This window comes from Castanea sativa, chromosome 9, assembly GCF_040712315.1.
Source record: "Castanea sativa cultivar Marrone di Chiusa Pesio chromosome 9, ASM4071231v1".
Classification (NCBI taxonomy): domain Eukaryota; kingdom Viridiplantae; phylum Streptophyta; class Magnoliopsida; order Fagales; family Fagaceae; genus Castanea; species Castanea sativa.
Window position 1 is genome coordinate 22,654,134 of NC_134021.1, and position 22,490 is coordinate 22,676,623.

The window sequence follows — 22,490 nt, forward strand, 5'->3', positions numbered from 1 at the left end:
GCCATGTTGGCAAAACAAGGATGGCGGCTCCATTCTGGAAATGATTCCTTTTTATATAAGGTTTTTAAGGCCAAATATTTTCCAAGGTGTGAGTTTGTTATTGCAAGTCTTGGGAAAAATCCTTCATTTGCTTGGAGATGTATTTTGGTGGCTCAGGCACTAGTCAAGAAAGGCAAAAGGTGGCAAGTGGGTAATGGCCATAGCATCATGATTTGGAAGGATAAATGGGTGTCCTCTCCCTCAACTTATAAAATTGTATCTCCTGTCTCAAGGCTACCTGAGGACTTTCAGGTTGCAACTCTTATAGATGAAGTGAATGGTGCCTGGAAAAATGAGCTGGTGCGGCAAGTCTTCCTGCCTCATGAAGCTGACTTAATTTGCAGCATTGCTTTAAGTGCTAATCTGCCAGAGGATAAGCTTTAAGTGCTAATCTGCCAGAGGATAAGCAAGTCTGGGCTTTGACACACAATGGTCTCTTTAGTGTCCGAAGTGCATATAAGCTTGCCATGGAGATGAGTTCAATTGTACCAGTGGGAGAAGTGTCTGATGGTAGTCAGTTGAGGAGGTTTTGAAAGTACCTCTGGAGCTGCAATATTCCACATAAGATCCGCCATTTTGCTTTGAGGGCTTTCAAAGATGTGTTGCCCACAAAGGAGAACCTGGTCAGGCGCAAAGTGTTGTTGGATAGCTATTGTCATGAATGTAATATGGAGGAAGAGACTACGGCCCATTTGTTTTGGCACTGCCAGCGAGCTAGGGAGGTCTGGCTTACGTCTAATTTGTTTCGGGACTCTTTGGTTCATCACTTTGGGTCAGTCATGGATATGCTTTGGTATGTGGTAATGGTAGCTCAGTGGGATCACAGTGGGGTGGAGAAGCTAATTGTCGTGGCTTAGGCAATTTGGTCGAATAGGAACAAGTGTAGAAATGGGGGTGCGAAGAAGACATGTCAGGCCTTATTGCAAGGGGTGTTGGAGTACTTAAGTGAGTATCAGGCATATATGGAGGTTACGGCGTATCCGAAGCAGTCAGCTGAGGTAGTGGTGTGGACGCCTCCCTCGCCAACCCGCTACAAAATCAACGTGGACGGTGCCGTTTTCAAAGAGCAAAAATTGGCAGGTGTTGGGATTTTGATAAGGGATGCAACGGGACAGTTGATTGGTGCCTGTAGTAAAAAGATAGAAGCTCCCCTGGGCGCCATTGAAGCTGATGCAAAGGCTGTTGAGCTGGGTCTTCAATTTGCCAAGGATATGTCTATACAGGACTACACGCTTGAGAGTGATTCTGTGACGCTGGTTAATGCCTTAAGGGACTTTTCTCCTCCTCCTTTATCAGTTGTTGCTCTGGTTTATAGTTCTGTAGCTGTTTCCCATAGTTTTCGTTGTGTAGACTTTGCCCATGTTGGTCGAAATGGCAATAGGTCAACCCATTTATTTGCAAGACATGCTTTAGGCATTGCAAATTTGTCCATTTGGGTTGAAGAGACTCCTTGTTTCCTTGAACAAGCTCTCAACCAGTCTATATTTGTCAATTCTTCTGATTAATAAAGTTTAGTAGTATTTCACATCAAACAAAAAAAAAAAAAAAAAACTATATCAAGTAAGTCTCTTAACTTTTTCATCAATAAGAACCACCATTATGTTCCAATAATTTTTCTAATTTCAAATTGTATCTTTTCTTTTCTTGTAGTTCCACTTATCATTTTAATATTCTCATTGTATGAATAAGTTTATTCTTAATAGCTCAATATTTAGCCATAAAAGTTGTATATAGCACAATTGTTATTATACAAAATATGATATCTTTATGTGAAATGTAGCTAGTAGACATGTATTAAGTTGTCATTGGTTCTTCTCTTAAAAAAAATTAATAAATAGAAGTTGGCATTGGTTCGGATTGTAAAAATCTTAATTAAGGCCAAAATTTTAATAAATAAAAATTAGTTTTCATTTCAAATATTTGAAATTTTATTAATAGGTTTTACTATATTTGTGGTAGTTTAAGAGTATAAAAAACTTCAATCTTCAAAAAAAAAAAAAAAAAAAACTTTTCCTTTCTCTTTTAATCAAAATTAATAGTTTTTGAGACAAATTTATTACTGAATTCCATTATTCAGTAACTAAAGTCCAATATTGCTAAGAGAGACAGTGACCATCTAAAATATGGTGTTTATTCCAATATTGATTGTTTCGATATTTTTAGAATTAAAAGTTTTTTAATATGTTTTATAAATCATATGAAAATAGTTCAATTAATTTATTAAATTATATAAAAAATTTGATTCTTTTTTCTAATTCATATATCGATTTTAAAATATTAACTAATAATACATTTTACATTGGCGTCTAGCCCCAAAATGAGTTGAGTCGGCCCTAGACTAGGCCCTATTTTTGCCAACCATTAATTTGATTATTTGAGTGAGGTTTGAAAAGAATCTGTTTGAGATTGAATTTAGGTATTTAATAGAAATGATACTATTTAAAATTTACAAGTATCTAAAACTTTTATTTTATATTTAATACACTATGCATATTAAAAAAAAAAATCTTCATAGCAATGTGGCCAAATTCACATGAAATGCAACTAACATTCCAATATACATAGTTAATATTTCATTGGGCAAATTACAGCTTACCCACCTGTAGATTAACCGAAATTTAAGTTGCCTATTTGTAGTTTAAAATTTAACACTTTACCCATTTGAGATTTGGTTGATATTAAATTGCCTACTTGGTTTGGAATCTTGTAATGCAAGTGTTTCTTTGGATTCTTTTTTATCTTATTTGATTTTGTACATATGTTTTTTTTTTCTTTTTCTTTAGAGGAGAGAGATAAAAGTGGAGTAAAAAAATATATTTAGCCCTATTTTTAATAAATATGGATTACAAAAATCTAATTGAGCTAACCTTAGGTGGGTAAAGTGTAATTTAAAGATGGATTTCAAACCGTAAGTAGGCAATTTAAATTTCAGCCAAACCACAAGTAGGTAAGTTGTAATTTGTCCTATTTCATGATTTTGACATGATCATGGTGGTATTAGTACACAAGGGAAAAAAATCAATTCAATTCAGGCTAAAATTGTTTAAAAAATAATATCAAATTGGTGATTTCGCAAAGAAGGGTTCAAACTAGTGCGTGGAGAGTGTACCCTAAATTCCACCTCAATTAATAGTGGTAGATCATTAATTATTTTCGTAAAAAGTGATAGAACACTAATAATTTCGCCCAAAGATGGTATTTGGCCATTTTCATTTATAATTTACCGGTTAATATTCCTCATAATTAGCTCTTTATTATCATTTGGGTTAATATCTTAATACTTGTCAATACGTATCCAGGATCAATTCTAAGTTAAACGATTTAGATATATACAAGATTAATTTTTATTAATTAAAAGAGGAAAACAAACACTTGTTAATTATATTTGCACATGGCAAACTGTCACAAGTAACTCTCTTCTACCTTTTTCATCAATTAAGCCATCATTACCTTTCAACGAGTGTTCTAATTTTAAATCTTATCTTTTTTTTTTTTTTAAGTTACAGTCACCGTATAAATAAAAATTTCAAGTTGTATATGGCACAATTGGTATTATATAGAATATTATTTCAAGTTGTCATTGGTTCTTCTTTTCAATAAATAATAAATAAATAAATAGAAGTTGCCATTGGTTCCGATCACTTACCAGCCTACTTTACACATGTTTGTGTTTTTTTGTTTTGTTATCCCACCTAAATTATTTGGGGCATGCATAGGTTGATTTATTTCTCCAATTTTTCTTAAAATTTTCGGTTTTTTAGAATAACCAAATTGGAAGGGTGGTCAGATCACATTCTAGTCCTTTTACACCAACTTTGTAAGCTTGCCTAGAAATAAGGGAGTGCATAAATTGGGTTGGAGGGTTTTTACAACCTAACTTGACCTTGTTGGGTTGGAAAATTCTAAACGCAACCCATCACAAGTGTGTAAAAACAAACCCAACCCAACTCATGTGGGTTAGGGCTTAAATGTTATATTTCTAAGAAAAAAAAAAAAGGTTTTCATCAATTATTTAAGGCAGTTTTTAAATAGATTATTACAATTCACATAATATGCATAGATTGAATACCGAATTTCCAAATTCAACAAAGCTAATTATCAAAATACCAATACAAATCAAAATAAATTATTGAAATAAGTGTAATAAAAATAAACATATATATTAGGTTGGGTTGGGCCATGTGGGTTCAAAATACTGTCAACCCAAACTTAACCCAACCCAAGGCTAAAAATAAAACTTCCAACTCAACCCAACTTAACCCATAACAATGAAAAACTAACACGAGGCGTTGGGTTGTGTCAATTTCGTCAGGTTGGGGATTGGATGCGAACCCCTACCTAGAAACATGAATCTATCAAGTATCCTAATAATCTTCTCACTACAAAGTGCCACTCGTGCACTAAGTGTCTCTTCAATAGTATTTTGTGGGGTATATGATACAACCACTTTGTTCCTAATAATGTGTGATAGGATTGTTTAAATCATGATATTGGCCATTATATCTTGGGAGAACAACTTTCGGTTGGACAAGTTTAGTGTCTAACACCTTCCTACCTAGTAACTAACCATTGAACTTAGTCAATCAGATTTAGATTAGGTCTTTTAGATGTAATATTCATTTTACTTTCTATTGGTACAAGGTGCCCGCATAACATAGCTATGCGATTTTCTTTTAATAAATTGTATCTTGGACTAAAGCATTAATTTATTTTCTATCATTTTCATGTATTTTGGATAATTTATCAATTAAAAAGTTGTCCCGTCAAATTGTGATTCTCACACGACTCTGTCTTAATTTATGTTTGATCACACTCTCTCTTTCTATATTTGTTTGATCAAAACGTTAATTTCTTTTCCTCACCAAAAACAAAAACAAAAAAACAACATTAATGCCTAATTAATGGTGATTTTCCTAAGCATATATATATATATATATATATATATATATATATATATATATATATATATATATATATATAATGATTTGATATGCTTGTTATTGCAAAAGCTCTTTGCATCAATCTCTCAACCGGCAATTTTCTCCAATTTCTCTACCACATAAGGAATCATTGTAGTTCCTATTTTCTAGAATTCTTTTTTCAATAAACCTATATATTTAACTTAACTCAGGCTTAAATTTGTGATATTATTAGGAGCGGATGTCATAGGTTAAAACTGTGTAAACAACAATAATGTGATTTGTCTTGGTCTGATGATAAATAGCTATTATCAGGAGCGGATGCCATAAGTTAAAACTCTCTCTCAAAAAAAAAAAAAAAACAATGTGATTTTGTCACCGCATTTATAGCTCAATATTCGGATTGTAGTCAATTATGGATTCTCAACAAATTAGTTAGAGTTGGACATATTTATTCTTTTCCATCGTTCTACTCTATCTAAAGCCATACTCAATGTTACTTCCTTAATTGACATGTCATTTTTTTTATTACTTCTAATAATGTGATTTTTGGTCTTTCTCTACCTTTTTTTTTGTTCCCTAACAACCAACTCATTATTTCTTACTATTGCATTAGTCATTCTCTTTTAAACATGACCGAACCACCTTAAGTAACATTCCCTCAACTTTTCATCAATAGGAACTACCCATATCTTTAAGCGAATTTTCTCATTTTCATTCTTATCTTTCTATGTATTTCCATTTAATCATCTTAACATTCTCATTTCAACTACACATATTTTATAAGTATGTTATTTTTTAACAGCCCAACATTTAGTACCATTAAGCAAATTTGTAGGAATTTTCCTACACTTTGGTTCATGGATCTTAAGAATAACTCAAATTTAAGTCATAAAATCACAGAATCCATGAATGGCATTTGATCAAATATAACATTACTCCTTCAGAATGTAAAATCACCCATACCATATGTAGAAAATTATGGAACCATAAGATTATTCATTTTGATTCTTAATGCGGTGACAACATCATCAATTTTCCAGGATATTCGAATGGCAGGGATTGGAGTGGTGATTCCTGATTCAGAGGGTGAAGTGATTGCAACTCTCTCAGAAAGAATTATTCTGCCCCCATCGGTGGAAGACGTAGTAGACATGGCTTGTTGACAAGCGATGCACTTTGGTCTTGAGATTGGAATTCAGGATGTGGTGCTTGAAGGGGACTCTCAGGTTATTTTTAAACATCTCACCTCTGACTCAAAGTGCTTGGCTGCCTTTGGTAATCTGGTGGATGACTCAAGGCGTACTGCTGCCAATTTCATTTCCTATTCTTTTTTCATGTTAAACGCAAGGGCAACGCCGTTGCTAATAACCTGGCCAAATTGGCCAAGCACTCTATTGCTCCTCAAATTTGGTTAGAAGACATCCACAGTGATGAGTACTACTACTGCTACCAATCTTGTGATAGCTGACAGAAGTTTCTGTTGATTCAATAAAATTACAGTCTGAATTCTCAAAAAAAAATCATCAATTGCTATCATTTGCCATGAACTTATATAACTTTTTGTATATTTGTGTTTACAACTTGCTAAAAACTTTAAATTTGCACTTATAAATTCTTGTTAAATTTTTTTGTAAAAATATTTTACACTTAATAACAAATGTGCATTTTCGCTCAAAATTTTAATAGGAGATTCTACTTGGTCAAATTTTTTTCATACTTTGATTCATGAATCTTAAGAACAACTAAAAGTTAATCATATAAGATTTATCATAATCTAAATCAATGAAGGAAATTTGATAACATATGACTTTACTCTTTGAGCAATGTCCTTCACTTGCAAACCGACTTTGATTCTTTTTTTTATTTTTTTATGGATAACTGATATTATAAAAACTGAAATTAGAGTGCAACAAGGAAAGAAACCTAAAAACAAATAGAGAATTAGAGACAATCTAGGTGGAGGAGGTGTTGCACCATGGGAGGAGAAACTCCTGATTTATCTCTATATATCTAGCATATCAAGAAAGCTCATGTGCAACCCTATTATAGCCCCTTTCCAGATGCCTAATCTGGCAGCTGCCAAAATAACCAAGTAGGCTGATGATTCCTTGGATTAGATGCCCAGCTTCCCCGCTTGTTTCATTTGATAGAACACCTTAGTCTACTGTAGGAGAGTCAGATTCAAGGATGATTTGTCTAAGCTCCATTTGTAGAGCTAGTAAAATGCCAGCATCCAAAGCAATAATTTGTGTCTCCGGAACCAAGTAGTGACTTGGAAGGGTCTTGCTCAAGCTAGCTGTGACTGATTCGTTAGAATCGCTAATCACCACCCCAACATTAGAGTTCCTTTCATCATTTGATGTCGCACCATCCATGTTTATTTTATAAACACCAGCTGGAGGTTTTTTCCAACTTAGCTCACCAGCTGGAGGTTTTCTCCAACTGGTCTCCAACAGAGGCTTTTTTGCAGTCATGGATAATTCTAGAGGCAAAACACCAGATTTGGTTTGGAGACTAGTTGATAGAATCATGCACCATTTGATTACGATTGAACCAGATAGACCAAGCTGTCGTGAAGATGATTTCCAAGTCTCTAGAAGTTCCATCTGATAGGAAGCTCATTGCTGTGTTAGTGAAGTCGCGGGGGTTAGCAGTGACTGCAACTGGGCATTCCTTCCATCTAAGGAGTGAGTGTGTGATTGTTTCAGCCTCTTGCCCACACAAACTTAATACCTCTTTTGCTCAAATTTACCATTGTTGGAAGAGCATTGTTGTAGGTTCTCCAAGCAAATATACGGATTTTGGGGGAAATTTTTAGGTGCCACATTTCCCTCCACAATGGTGACCTAGGGTGGGTGCCAGATGAGCTTTCTCCCTCACTATGTGATTCCACCACACTATATAGTAAGCGCTTTTGAGTTATGACAATGAATTCTCCTTTTATGCTACCTACCCACATAAGTTTTGTCTTCCGGTAGGTCCTACTAGCTTAGGGGAATGTTAAGAATTGTTTCCGCTTCAAAGGGGAGGGGCAACTAAAAAGTTAATCATATAAGATTATCATAATCACTGAAGGAAATTTGATAACATATAATATTACTCTTTGAGCAATGTCCTTTACTTGCAAACTGACAATCATTAACACAAGGATGCGTTCACTAAGCAAAGTTTTTCTATGGAAACATGTTTTGCAAACATATATCAATCTGTGATTAGATTACATCATTTATGCATAGGGACTACCACTAATACTTGTAAAAAATAATCTAGCCACCATTTGACATGGGTACTAATTATGACAAGGTGTGCAAAAGAGTGTCTCTGGACTTGGTTCGCTAAAGTCTTCTCTTCCTCTGTTTCTTCCAATTGCATGACAACTGGCTACTCCATCAAAGAGATGAGCACAGGGGAATGACATAGACATATAGAAGATTGGGGCAAGTTTTGGGCAGGTATGAATAATAAGAATAAAAACCTATTTTAGTTCAACCCATACACGTACTGATTCGTACTCGATTGGATCATATAAAATTATAAATGATAGAACCTGACCGACCAAGCCGCCTGTTTGTTCCTTTTTATTTTAACCCGTTTGTTAGGTCTACACATTAGAGGAAAATGGAAAATGTATCCACGAGAGAAGAGGTCCTATAGGAGCTTTTAGCCACATTTATAAAAAAAAACAAGCTGCCAAGGTTTTCTTTATGCATTAATCAATAATTGATCAGAATCTGTCTTCTCATTTTATTATACACAAAATAAAGAGAACCATTCATTTTCAAAAAAAATAAAATAAAATAAAGATAACCGTCCGTGAAAGACCAGCCACTTGGGTTGTCTTAATCAGCAAAATAATACATCATACAACCACCACCGTCACTGTCACCACAATTTTAATTTCCACACAGGATATGCCTCCAACCCAAAATGAAATTTCACCTTCCAACCCTTATTACACGCCGATCATATGAAAACGAAATTATAATATTAATGTGAAAATGAAATATATTTTAACTATAATTCACAAACCAATGGCTGCACAAACGGGCAAAAATACACAACCAGTGATGAAAAGAGTAAATCATCCAAGGTTTTTTATGCATACAGTTTTTTTTTTTTTTTTTTGGGGTGGTAAATTGCATAAAGTGACCGTAATTCAAAGAGAAAATAATTAAAAAATGATATGTAATTACAGTATTTATAACAAAAGGAAAAAAAAAACATTGAACTTTCTCTTTTGTGGATTTCAAAGGAAATCCTGCAATGTAAAGCACTCTCTCCACTTGTCTATTCATCCATGGTTTTGGACACAAACTTTTCCTACAACTGCAATATAAACAAAAATTGTTTAGCCAAACTAAAGTGACCCATTTGAATCAGGAAAAAGGGAGATTGAAAAAAGAAATGTATTTACCATTTATCAATTGTTTACAGTTCTTTTTAATTCTTAGTTTTATTGAGAGAATGTATTTTTCATTGACAAGTAGAGAAATGAGATTCCTGTCCAACAGCTCCAAGCATTCTACACGCTACTTCTAGCAACTTCCCTGTCATATGCAATTGGATAAAAATAAAATGTTAAGTCAACTCAATATAAAGCCATCTCACATACATATATTAAATTTGAGAAGTGAAAATTAACAGGTATTAGTTGAATTACTCAATTTTAAATGTTGCCAAAGCTAAATGCCCAAATATAAAAACTTAAGGTCAGCTGTATAACATAAATGAACAAAGACAACAAATCATGCCAGCCGAGTAGGAAAGGGAAAGTGTAGGAAACAATTAAGAAATAATGAAGTTGTGGAAATTAATCATAGACAGGCTATTGTTGGCATTGAAGATGTGAAATGGAATGTGGTTCACAGCTTGTCCACCCTGGATTTTCTGCTATTTTAATGCTTTGTTTTTATACACATGGATTCCTTAGCAAAAGCCCATAACTCCCCTTGAATAATTGATCTAATTAGTTGAAGAACCTCCCTTGGGTCCACCACACCTTTTTTTCAATGATTAATTATTTATTTGAAAACAAAAGTAGAGACAACTACAGAAAGTATAATCTAAGTCCAAGTTGTGAGATCATACTGATCATTACTTCACACCTTACTTCACACCGACAAATTCCTCCCAAATAGTTATAATATCACACACTTTGCCACAAGGCCTACAATTGTTCTACGTGACCGACTGTAAATAGTATTGAAAAAATTGTGGGTCCATGCAATAATAACACAATAGTCAATTATAGTCTACTATATAAGACAGTTGTGATAAAGCACGTAAAAGTGTGGTAATAAAATTATGATTCATGCTAACAAGTGTTTTAGAGCATTAATTAATAATCCATTTTAAGAAAGTTTTGACATCAATTTTATGGAAAATGAAAAAAGCAGTCAAAACATTAATTACTTTTTTTTTTCTTTTTTCATAAAAGCTTTCTTTAAATGGATTATTATTGAAAAAAGCTTTCTTTAAATGGATTATTAACCAATACTAAGGACATTCGTCAGCATTTCCCAAGAATTATTCATTCCTCTCCGTCTCCAAAGCTCTACTTCCAAGCTAAAAACCACCACTTTCACAATCTCCTTTCTAGAAAAGAACCCACATTTCCATCACTTCTAGCAATACTCCACTAATATAAGTCCATTTATAATCTCTCTTTCCTATCTATTCCTCTCTGTGTGCTTCCAGCACAAAGGTTCCCCCAATATTAAAACAGTGGCCAAAATTAAAAGCACTAGATCAACAATATGATAGCAAAAATTAGAAGCATTAGTCAATAATCACATCATGTAATGATTTCTCCACTATGGCACTACATAAAGCGGCCTACATTAAATGGTGTGATTAAAAGTGGCTCATCCCCTTCCACACGCTAATTTACAGTCCACAATAATTAACCCGTATTAATAATTCTATCTACCCACCACCACAACCATCTTCAATTACCAAACACAATCCGTGGGCTCTAATTAATTCTAGTAAAGTCTGTCCTTGCCAAATAAGAAATCGGGTTCGAAACATTGGATTCCATGTATGATAAAAACCAATTGGTGTATAACTCTAATGGTGAAAGTGTAAACATCAGGAAATAGACGTCATAGCTTAAAATCCTACTGTATCTATTGAAAAAAATGATCAGTACAGCCCATCTGGGTATCGGAACACCTTCAACATTCTCACCCCTAACCCAAAACTCCAAAATTGGTCAGAACACCAAGCATAGAAATAACCTATCTCTCACAAATACTTAAACCCATTCACCCAAAATTTCAGTCAAATTTTCCACCACCACCAAAATTGAGATTTTACTTCACCTAGCATTACATTAGAATGAACATAACAAACTGCATGAAGCAATTGACAATAATGATAATAACAGAAATGCAAAAATCCAATAAAAAAGTGAAAGCACATAACAATAGCAATAAGAAAAACATTACCTCTCCTGGGCTTGGAGACAACCTTAACAAGTGGACCTGTTTTCTTCTCAATCTTGGTCTCCTCCTCCGGTGGGAGCAAAACCCCATCAATCCCTTGCACCGAAATTCGACCATCGGTGTAAATATCCGGATCAAACAGGTAAGCAGACCCATCTCCTTGCCCGAATTTCACAGACCCATCAGCCTCTTGAGCCACAACCTTATGTGGTAACCGCAGAGTATCATACCCGACCTTCCCGAAACTCCTCACTGCATTGTACATATTCTCCTCAGTCTGATACTACGGTATGATATGGTAATATATAATCAGCTCCGATGCACCAAGCTCACTCAACTGGTCCGTAGTTAACTTAGCCATGGCTTTGTCATTGGGTTCCAAAACCGTCGATACATACCCTTCTGAAACCAACCGACCCATCTCGGTTGCTAAAGAGGTTAAATTGACTAGAATATCTGCCATTTCATTGTAGCCACTGTAATGTAAGAGTGTGTGGATAAAGTCCTTAACTTGCTTCATACCATTGAAGTGGCCATGGGGTCCACCAGGGCCTGGCGCCGGGGCCGGAGCTAGAGAAGGCCCCGGGGCCAGCGCGTCGTAAATGGGCAGCACCGGTGGGGCACCAGCCGGGACCGGAGCTGCCGGTTTCTTCAACCGGTGAGTTCTGGGGTCCACCTCCGGTGCTCCTTCGGGCAAAACAGCGGAGATGGACCGCAGGTTTCTTCTCCGGTTGAAGTCTTCTTGCACGGATCGAGGAATCAAGAGGCGTTCGATCCCGTGGATAAGCCCGTCGGGTCGAACCACGTCGTCGGGGCGAACAATCTCGGCCGAGTCTATGAGTCGGTTGCCCTGACCCTGAGTCTTCAAATGCACGTGGTGGTTGGAGAGAGTTGGGTGGCGAAAGGAGGGTGAGGAGTCGGCGGGCCAGTCCTTGGAGACGATTCGCTTTGGGACAATGTGGAACATGAGAAGGGTTTGGAGGGACTTGAGGTTACCTGGCTCGAGTAAAAAGCGTTTGAACTCTGGGTCGAGCTCTCGTTCCAGAGCTTCATTTCTGGGAGCGAAGATGGTGATGTTGTGTTTCCCGACAGCTTCCTCAAGAGTCTGTAGTAAAAGGGCTTTTTCAACGAGTTCAGCGAGCTCGGTGTAATGGGAATCCAAGAGAGCTACAAGGACAGAGTTTGAGTTTATTTGGGTAGTAGAAGAAGATTTAGAAACTGGGTTTTGAGGCAATGCGGCATAGGAAACAGAAAGTGAAAGAAAAAGAAGAGTCAAGAAGAGTTTAGAAGAGACACCATAGACATGAGACTCCATGGCGCTCATCAGAGAAGAAGAAGAAGTTGTGAGTGAAATTTGTTGGTTGTGCTGTGAAATGGGGATTTGGTGGCAGAGAATTAGAAGAGATTGAGATAGAGAGGGTTTTGCTTGGAAGAAGAGAAAAGAGGAGAAAGAGAGAGAGAGAGAGAGAGAGGGACAGGACAGCGCACACACAGAATGGAGAGAGTGAGGAGTGAGAAAGAGAAGTGAAGAGAGAAGAAGAAGAGTTTGGGAAGTAAAGTAGAGTTAAGACTTAAAAAGTAGGAGAAGACTTGTTGGGCTGTGAATGAGTTCAGACAGCCTGGAATGTAGGGACCACACGGCTAACTTGGTATCATCATTCATCAGTTGATGAGTCTGCGCTGCGCGGCTTCAAATTTCTCTCTCTCTCTCTCTCTCTCTCTCTCCTAAGCCAAGCCAAAGTTTGTGTACTGATCAGTTTTGACTTTTGAGTTTTGACCCTTCATCTTTCTGCCAAACAAATCTAATAAAGAAGTAACTAGTAAGTACTACTGATTACCACAAAAAAAAAAAAAAAAAACTAGTAAGTACTACTTACTACAACTTTTTGCCAAGTATGAGTGAGAAGTTAAGTAAGGTCCTTTGTCAAGTTGTATCTCTATGAATGGATGGAATAATAAAGAACTAATTTCATTATTTATTATATTTCTTAATTTGGTTTTTACTTTTTTGTATGTATATAATGGTTGTTGATGTTTAACATGTTTTTTATTCCAAGGGGTTGTTGATGTTTAACTTTAACATTGTCTTAAAAGAGAAGTTGATAATATAATATAATAAGGTCGGGAACATATGAGAAAGGTGCATGAATCTTTTATTTATATGAGAAAGTTGATAATAAAAGATATTTTATTTTCCGTTCGGGTCATGTAAATATGACCCTTGCATTTCTTATATATATATCGCTAATTTGTATACCGTATATATTTCATACTCATTGTAATTAAAAGAATTTATATTTGATGTTTATTGAAATATAGCCCAACAAATAAAGATTTATATAATCATTATACAGACTTGAAGTTATAAATAGGAATTATGTTTGTTATTATAGCTTTTAGGACTTGTATTAGCAAATGTTCATGACAGTGAAACTGAAAATGGGTTGTATTTCTTGATCAATTTGTGAAGCAAAAAACTCATAAAATTAACATATGAAGAATTTTGCTCAAGCAATAATAAGCCCACTCAAGATCTCGTTTATAATCCACTCAAGAAAGCTCACTCGACAGAGAGAAGCCCTCTCAAATGAGACATTAATGGTCCGTTTGAATGGAGGGGAAGGGGGGAAGAGTAGAGTAAATTTAGCATAAAATTAGTCTACTTTCAGCCAACTCTACTCTACTCAACTTCTCTCCACTCCTCCCTCAATCCAAACGGGCCCTAAGTTAGTCAATTAGAGATCTCACTCCTACATCGCTCATGCGAAAAGATAATGCCCACTTGAGCAAGTCATTAATTCAAGTTAAGCTAAGCTCATCAAATTTCATTTTAAAAAAGGGCAGCAATGTATGCACAATTCTTAAGGCACAATTTGCTCAAAACTTCAAGTTGAGGTTACCATTTTACGAACCAATGCAAGGGATTAGGTTTAAGTTGGGAGAACCAATTTCATTGAAGAACAAAGAAAGGTTTGAACTCCCATACTTCCAACCTTAATATAACGTACACAGAGTTGTTAGTTTGTTTAGCATTTAGCCTCTCCTTTCTATGCTCAACCCGAGACAGAGAGAGAGCTTTGCCTTAAGCTTCCAAATTCTCCTTTCTTGATTTTTATTTTCGGTTCTTGACCTTGCATTGCTTTTACTTCCCCATGTGTTGTTCAAGACAATTTAGAACATATGCTTAGAGTTTTATATAAATATCCCATTATATTAACTTACTCACTTTTCAATTCCAAAGTGAGTGTTTTAGAGCTTGAAACCACATAGATATCTAGTGAGGTTAACTGTAACCGAACCTTAAAGGAGGTTAAGGAGGTTCCTTGGAGTGCAAGAGATCTTACCATTTATGAGCGAGGAGTTTATGGAAATCACTACATAAGGATTATAGACGGTCTAGGACTATTGTAGTAGGAAACCAAGCAAAGCGTTTGTTTATTTTGCATAGAATCTATACTATACAAAAGTTTTGTGTGTCAATGATTAATTATAACTAGCATGTAACTTATGCAAACGCATAAATGTATTTAAAATTAAATGCAATTTTTATTATAAATATATAAATAATTAGTCGAATTATTAAAAAATTAGTGTGTAACATATGTATACGTATGGATACATTTAAAATTAAACACAATTTTTATCATAAAAATATAAATAATTAGTCAATTTTTATTAAAATTAAACATAATTAGTCGCATATTAAAGTTCTTACCTAAAATTCAATAGTCACATATTAATTCTTACATGTGATCTTTGTTGTGTAGTGATTTTCATTGAGTGTATGTGATTAATTTTTTTTTAATAAATTTTATAGTTCATTAATACCATATTCTTAGTATTTTGCACTCATTAATTCACTTGGCATAAAAAAAAAAAAAAAAAAAAAAAAAAAAAAAAAAAAAAAAATTAATTGGATACATGACACAAGTTTAAGTAAATAATTATAGTGTGGTTCCTACGTAAATTTAGATACATGGTGCAAAATTTGATTCTAATTTCAAATTCTAATTAAGTTTTCTCTTAGTTGTACCTCTCTCTATCTCTCTCTCTATATATAGATTGTTTCTTATTTAGTAGAATTTTTATGGGACTGTTTATATTCATGTAGAGGAGGGGTTTCTATTAGAGAATTTTCCTTTAATTTCCACTTTTATAACTAAATCACTATGGAATATTTATTATTGCTTTGTTAATTTGGTTTATTGCACATATGTAAGACATTATTTCTATCTGCTGGTTAATTTTCAATTGGTGTGTTTAATCTTTAATTTTATCATTTCTACAAATATTAAACATGTAGAGGTGTCAAATTTATATGTTTTCAATAATGAACGCCACTTTAAAGATATTAATTAATTTCAATAATGTAGAAACTACTTGAATCAAATGTTGTCTAACTGTTCATCAATAATTGACATTTTTTTTTTATCCAAAGGTAAGTAAAACAATTGACATTTATATTGGGGGAAAAAACCATGATTGCATTAAGTCAACATATCACTCCTAAAACTTAAGCAACAATGTTGCAAAGAAAAAGACTATATATCTAGAATATCTAATTCTAAGATTATTTAAAACTCACCAAGGAAGATGATGCATCACTCTGTGTCTCATTCACGCATGGCTTTACTTAATTTCTAAACAAAAAGAGATTAACAAAAAAACAAAAAAAGTTGGAACAAAACTATCAAAATGCATTGTTCGGTGGGCTACAAATTTTACAAAGCTGAAACTCAAAAAACATGAGCCGAGAGAGTAATGTGTGATCTCACAGCTCACGAGGCTAAAAGGCAAGCTGTCGGTGTTGTGGAAAATTAAAAAAATGCCCTGAATTCTACGCTAAGTTACGAAAATCCAAACGTCGCTTTAAAGCGCGCGTGGGATGCGTGAATTTCGTGGCCTTTACAGCTTAACAGGGCAGTAAAAATCACAAACGGCGACGTATTGTCCACCAGTAGATCTTTTGTCGCCCTCAGCTGACCATTTATGAGAGTATTACTTACGTCCGCGCTGCCAACCACAAACGTGACTCTCTTCACTGCCTGCCAATTAAAAGATACAATTTTTTAACACTATGTTTGGTTTGAGGGAAAATGCAAGGAAAGGGAAAATAAAAAAGGAGGGAAAAGAAAAAGAATTATTTGTTTGGTTGGAAAGAAAGGGAGGGAAGGAAAGAAAGATGGAGGGAATGAATTTTAATGGGACCCATCATTTTTTATTTTCAAATTGGAGAAAATTAGAAAGTAAAGATAGTTTTTTTTTTTTTTTTTTTTTTATTTATTTTTTTTTTTTTTATGTGGCCTACCTATGTCCTTTATTTTCTTCTCTAGAATATTCTCATTGGGTTATGCAAGACGTATATATCAAAAAATCCGATTATGCATGCTGATAATATAGCAAAAAATCTCCATAAACACACCTACATCCGATTATACATATTATTCTTTTTTATTTTTTATAGCAAAAAATCTCCATAAACACACCTACATCCAATTATGTATATTATTCTTTTTTATTTTTTATTCTTCTCTCATACTTTTCCTCTTTTTTTTTTCTTTTTTTTCTCTCTCTCTCTCATTGATAAAGTCATGTTATTTTAATATAATGTAACATATAATAAATAATAAGATATAAGATATATTATAAATGTTATTACATAAAATACATAAAGTAATTTTCGGTAACGCAATTGCCTCTTTTTTTTTTTTCCTTTTGTGAAGTGAATGCTTTTACAAACCAAACGATATAAAAGAAAAATATTCCTCATTTCATTTATTTATTTTCTCTCATTTTTTTCCCTTTCTTTTTTCTCTTTGCTCCCCCTCATTTTTTGCCAAACATAGCCTAATTTTCTATACCATTGGCTAGGAGAGAAGAGGGCGAGTCCCTCAGTGTGGAGGGGGGGGGGGGGGGCTTTGGGTTTAAGAGTACTAATGAGCAAAGAAATGGTGTTGCCAAGAAACCTTTTCTTTAGTACGAACTAGAACAAATTTGCTAAAACTTGGAGGAAATTGGAAGATTTAATAAGAGATCATTTCTCAATGTTCAAAAATTGAATAAATTACTTTGTTGGTAGGACATGTGGAAGAACATGACAAAAAGCTCCACATGTTCAGACAAGAAAGGTTTTCGATTGTTTGGTGTGGTGGAAAACACTTTTTGTGATCAATAGAACAAAAAAAAAACAATTTCCACTTTTTGATGTGAGCCAAATAACCAAAAAAAAAAAAAAAAAGATTTAAGTAATTAGGAAAACAGATCAATTTTCCAAAAAATGATTTATGTTGAAACAAACTAAGCATGATGAAATTTGTCCAAGTTTCTCATACAAAATTGAACACTTTGAGTGGCTGAGTATCTCATAAGTCTAATTATGCTTCCCAAGAAGTAATGTGAGAATAACATATTTCATATATTTATTTCACAATTTAGTGAGGTAGCAAGTTTGTTAAGAACACAATAATACTTCAGGTGTTCTTAAGGGATATAGTGTAATCTTGAATAGAAAAGAAGAGAAAACTAAGACCTGATAAAGGATTAGGGTTTAGCCGTTTAGCGTAAAAATGTGTGAGAGCGAAATCAGATTCTTTTTTATGTGAGGATTAGGATAAGGGGATCTAGGACATGGCAAAGTTAGGTGATGCTAGGGCGGCAAGGGTATGGAGGGTTTGAGATGGTTTCTTGAAAGGGAATTGGCTTAGGATGTCTGGAGATGCAACTAGAGTTTTGGGATTGTGAGGTAAGGATGGTTGATAATGGATTATGAATGGAGCCTTAGATGTGATTAGATAAAGGAAATGGAAGTGTATGTGACTTATTCAAGAGAGTCTTCTCCAATTGATACTTCTTCAAGGGAGTCTCTTCCTCCAAGAACAAGACTATTAAAGTCTAAGCACACCAAATGCGCAATCATATTCAATAATGGGAATGTGATCACAATCAACTATATATAAAACCATAACCCTTCATCTCATTTGCCCACATGACTCCATAGGGTTGGTTCTCTAATTCCACATGTGCTTATAGAAATTCAAGATGCGATTAACTTGCTACGGTCTAACTAACTAACTAAACTAACCAACTCTATCTTATCTTCTAACAACTAATTTGTAAATAACAATCCTAATTATATTGATGTTCAAAAGTTTAAGCTCTAACCTGAAGTGTCGTTTGGAACTTTGGTCCATAATTCAATTCTTCCAAGTTCCTCCCTCATTTTTCAAAATAGCTTTTGTTCCTATCAAAGTTGTGATTGGTTAATAAAAGCTTAATGATAGTGGTCGACCTATGTTCTCACCAATCATAACCTACCACCTTATTAAATTGTAAACATATTTAGAATATGCTATATGCTCCTAGCATTGCTCTAACAAAATGATGAAACTGGGCCTAGGATTGGAATGTTGAATGTGAAACCTAACTATTGAAGAACATTCACATTAGGCTAGTTATATGGGCTTTTTAGTTATTAAAATAAAAAAAAAAACTCAAAATTTGACATATATATCAACTTGCTTTTTCTAATAGTTAATGTGGGATGATTATTATAAGGTTTTTATTAGTGGAATAATGATGTGGTATAATTTGAATAATTTATTATAAAATTGAAAGGTCAAGATTAATAAAAACGTTATGTGGAAGAATCCCCTAATAACTAGTGGCAGACCTAGGATATTAATCCTGAGGGACAAGGTTAAACGACACTATTAAGAGAAATTCAATTCTAAAAATACTAATGAATATTAACAACAAAATATAAACGTAATTGACATACAAAATCTAATATATATATATATATATATATGACAAATTATTTTTTCAAGCATAGACATCCAAGAATGTATTTCATATCATAAAAATAAATACATTGTCTGTTTGTTTAAGGTTATTTTTAAAATCTCACTTATTTTTAGATAAAACATATTAAAACATTACTCAAAAACTAAGTTATACACCACAAATTTAAGCAATCTATACATAAAAATTGCACACATCCAATTCCCTACCCTCCAAGTCCCATTGCAATAGATGGAAATGGTACAATTGATGTTGTATCAAATCGTTGGGTTATCTTCTTAAAAGGAAAAAAAAAAAAAAAACACTTCGGGTTATCTCATTACCATCATACTACTTTTATTGTTGTAATAAAGTAGAATCCACCTAGATATAGGGCATGTCTCTTTATCTGCTATCTATTACAAATGTCTTGTGATGATTATTTCAATCCATTCTTATTATCTATAATGTTTTCTTCGAAGCAAGTATATGACTTGCTTCAAAGAAAACATAATAATAATAATAATGGATTGAAATAATCAACTAGACACTTGTAACTTTTTTTGAAAATTTCAAGCGATAATATTGTAGCTTTGTGAAAAGAGCTAAAAAGAAATTCAATCATTCTCATAGCATATGTGAGAGAGTGGTACAGAGATAAGAGAGAGAACACAAGGTTGCGTGGTTCGGCTTAATAACTTACATCCACATAGAAAAAGTCTTCACAACTATACATTCATCACTATAATCTCAATTCACTTAGCTATAATAACAATGAATCCTTAATACAATTTATAAAATAGGAAAAATGAGCTAGAGTTAAGCATCTATGAGCTTATAATATCTTTGGGCCTTTTGAGCCTACACACATAAACCTAATTCCTCTAACACCATATATATACAGATTTTCTTTTGGCGGGTTAGGAGGCAATTATCTTGAATCTTTGATCTGCTGAACTACTCACCAGTTTTTAGTTAGAAATGCACTACAATCTAAAACCAAAATTATATGACAGAAATATGGATGGAAATGCTGCTTGTGAGTAGGGGTGGCAAATAGGTGGGTTAGGTCATAAATGGGTTGGGTCATAAATGAGTTGGGTCATAAATGAGTTGGGTGTGTAATTACCCATTTATTCATCTATGACCTATTTATATATAAATTAATTATCCATTACCCACCTAACCCATTTAATTAGTAACCCGCCCATTTAACCCAACATGACCTAAATACCTTTAAAACTAGTTGAATACCTTAAGGCTGTCCACGAGTCGGTCTGGGTCGGTTTTGGCCTCAACCTGGACTCGACCTGCTCAGATTAGGTGGAACAAAAACACACCTGCAACCGACCTCCGATCACCACGGGTTGGGTCGGCCAGGCTCAAGGGAGCAAAGGTCGGGTCGGTCAAGTTCGATGATGAGCGACAGCGGGCGAATGAGAAGTTCTATCTTCGCCGATCTGAGTTGAAGGCGCCGGATTCGAGTAGATCGGAGTTTATCTTCGCCGATCTTAGTAAGAATAGTCGGATTTAACCAAATATCTAAGTCTATCATCGCCGATCTGAGCTTGTCTTCACTGATCTAAGTAAAAGCTAACCATATATCGCCGGATTTGAGCAAATCTGACGAAGGAGGAGAGTAGATCTTGGCTAGATTTGAGTGAATCTGAGCAAATACCACCGGATCTAAGCGAAGGAAGACCGAGGGTGGCTAGATTGGAGCTAAGGAACACCAGAAAGTCGCCGAATCTAGGTAATTTTGGCATTTTTTTTTATAGCTTTTGTAAGTTGGATTGGGTGGCTCGGGTTTTAGAGACCGAAACCCACCACTCGACCCGCCGGAGTTGAGTTTCAGAGGATAGGAACCGTCACCGACCGCCAAAGGTGTCGGATTTGGTCGGTTTGGCTGAGTCTCTGAGTTGCTTGGATAGCCCTAGAATACCCTATTGACTTCCAAAATTACCAAAATACCCTTAAATATCCAAAATGACCCAAATACCCCCTACACTTTCAAAATTACCAACATACCCTTGAACATCCAAAATTACCAAAATACCCCTAAAATTATAAATCTAAGCTTTTAGAAAAACCATTGAATTGATGAAATTGCCCATGCCTAGTAAGACACCTGAACCTATTCCAATTGAATTAAAGATTGAACCTTCATTAATTTTTATTTCTTGCCTTTTCACACCATGTATAGAACTGGGTATTATCTTATTATGTTGTACACATTCAATTATATTTCATGTGCTTTGTAGAGAGTACTTGTATTTAAAGTAAAAAAATAAAAAAGATGTGCTTTGTAGAGCACATTGCAGTTCACTTCTAATAATATTATTGTCTGATAATTTATACTTTGCTTCTTTGTTATGCAGTTTCTGTTGGTCAAAATCTTTGAACAAGTACCTATGTCTGGGAAATCTGCTTTGCAGTTTTCATATTATTGCTTCCCTCTAATTAAACCCAAAAAAAATCATGGTCAGCAACAATCACAAAACAATAAACCTGAAATTTTTTTTTCTCTGAAAACCCCAAACCCAAAATTCTTGAAAGCTTTAAGTTAGAAATCAACCCAAGAATTGAGTGACTTACCTGAAAAATCTGATGCCTTCAATGATGCCTTTAGTGATGCCTTCAACAACCTTCTATGCCACCATCGAAGCCTGACCTCAAATCGCTATTCAAGTACCTTCCCTCTCTCTCTCTAGAATTTCCTTACTTTTGTTTGGTTACTGAGAAAATTTGAGAGAAAGTGTTTAAAGAGAGTGAGACTGAGGGCCGAATGTTTTGGCTTAGAAATACTGAGGTTATATTGTTTATTTAAGTTTCAGATTTTAGAAAGGTTTAGTGGGTTTATTTAAATTTAAAATTTAGATGGATTTAGTGGATATTAGTGAATTTATCTATTTAGACCCATCTAATTAAATAACTAAATGGGTCATTACCCATTTAACCCAAATATTCAAATGAGTCAGGTTAAGACTTATTTAAATAAGGTGAATAATGAGTGAGTTCATGGATATGGAAAAAAATTAACACTCCTATTTGTAAGAAAACAGGTAAGCAACCATTGAATCAAAAATTGTTAAAAATATAAAAAAGTTAGAAAGTTTAGAAAGGTAAAAAGTAGAAACTTTTTGTGAGTGAATTTGGGGTATTGCACGATCCAAATCCATTGTACACAGCTTAGGATGCTTTTTATGTCTTGTCTATGCGTGACACTTTTTATGTCTTTATCTTTTTTTTTTTTTTTTTTTTTTTTTTTTTTTTTCTTTTTTATTGTTTTGTTAAGACTTGAGAG

At 34.3% G+C, this 22,490-nt stretch overlaps 2 protein-coding genes and 1 long non-coding RNA gene across 3 annotated transcripts; 1 reads left to right on the top strand and 2 right to left on the bottom strand.

Moving 5' to 3' along the window:
* Positions 1-707: 707 nt before the first annotated feature.
* On the top strand, positions 708-1,544 carry LOC142608919 (uncharacterized). Its single transcript, XM_075780575.1, has 2 exons — positions 708-832; positions 914-1,544. The coding sequence occupies exons 1-2, from the start codon at positions 708-710 to the stop codon at positions 1,542-1,544; spliced, it is 756 nt and encodes a 251-aa protein (XP_075636690.1).
* A 7,382-nt stretch (positions 1,545-8,926) lies between these two features.
* On the bottom strand, positions 8,927-12,949 carry LOC142610377 (fasciclin-like arabinogalactan protein 17). Its single transcript, XM_075782186.1, has 3 exons — positions 11,411-12,949; positions 9,376-9,508; positions 8,927-9,287 (listed from the first exon to the last, which is right to left on the bottom strand). The coding sequence occupies exon 1, from the start codon at positions 12,729-12,731 to the stop codon at positions 11,691-11,693; it is 1,041 nt and encodes a 346-aa protein (XP_075638301.1). The 5' UTR covers positions 12,732-12,949; the 3' UTR covers positions 8,927-9,287; positions 9,376-9,508; positions 11,411-11,690.
* Positions 12,950-15,967: 3,018 nt separating this feature from the next.
* LOC142609555 (uncharacterized) lies at positions 15,968-21,953 on the bottom strand. The gene is made up of 3 exons (XR_012839628.1): positions 21,782-21,953; positions 18,569-18,647; positions 15,968-16,452 (listed from the first exon to the last, which is right to left on the bottom strand). It is a non-coding gene; the product is annotated as an uncharacterized LOC142609555 (long non-coding RNA).
* Positions 21,954-22,490: the final 537 nt, after the last annotated feature.

Coding starts and splice junctions, on each gene's coding strand:
- LOC142610377 (XM_075782186.1), bottom strand. CDS start 12,731: ATGAGCGCCATGGAGTCTCATGTCTATGGTGTCTCTTCTAAACTCTTC.
- LOC142608919 (XM_075780575.1), top strand. CDS start 708: ATGGAGGAAGAGACTACGGCCCATTTGTTTTGGCACTGCCAGCGAGCT. Junction 833..913: donor TCAGTCATGGATATGCTTTG/GTATGTGGTAAT, acceptor TTGGTCGAATAG/GAACAAGTGTAGAAATGGGG.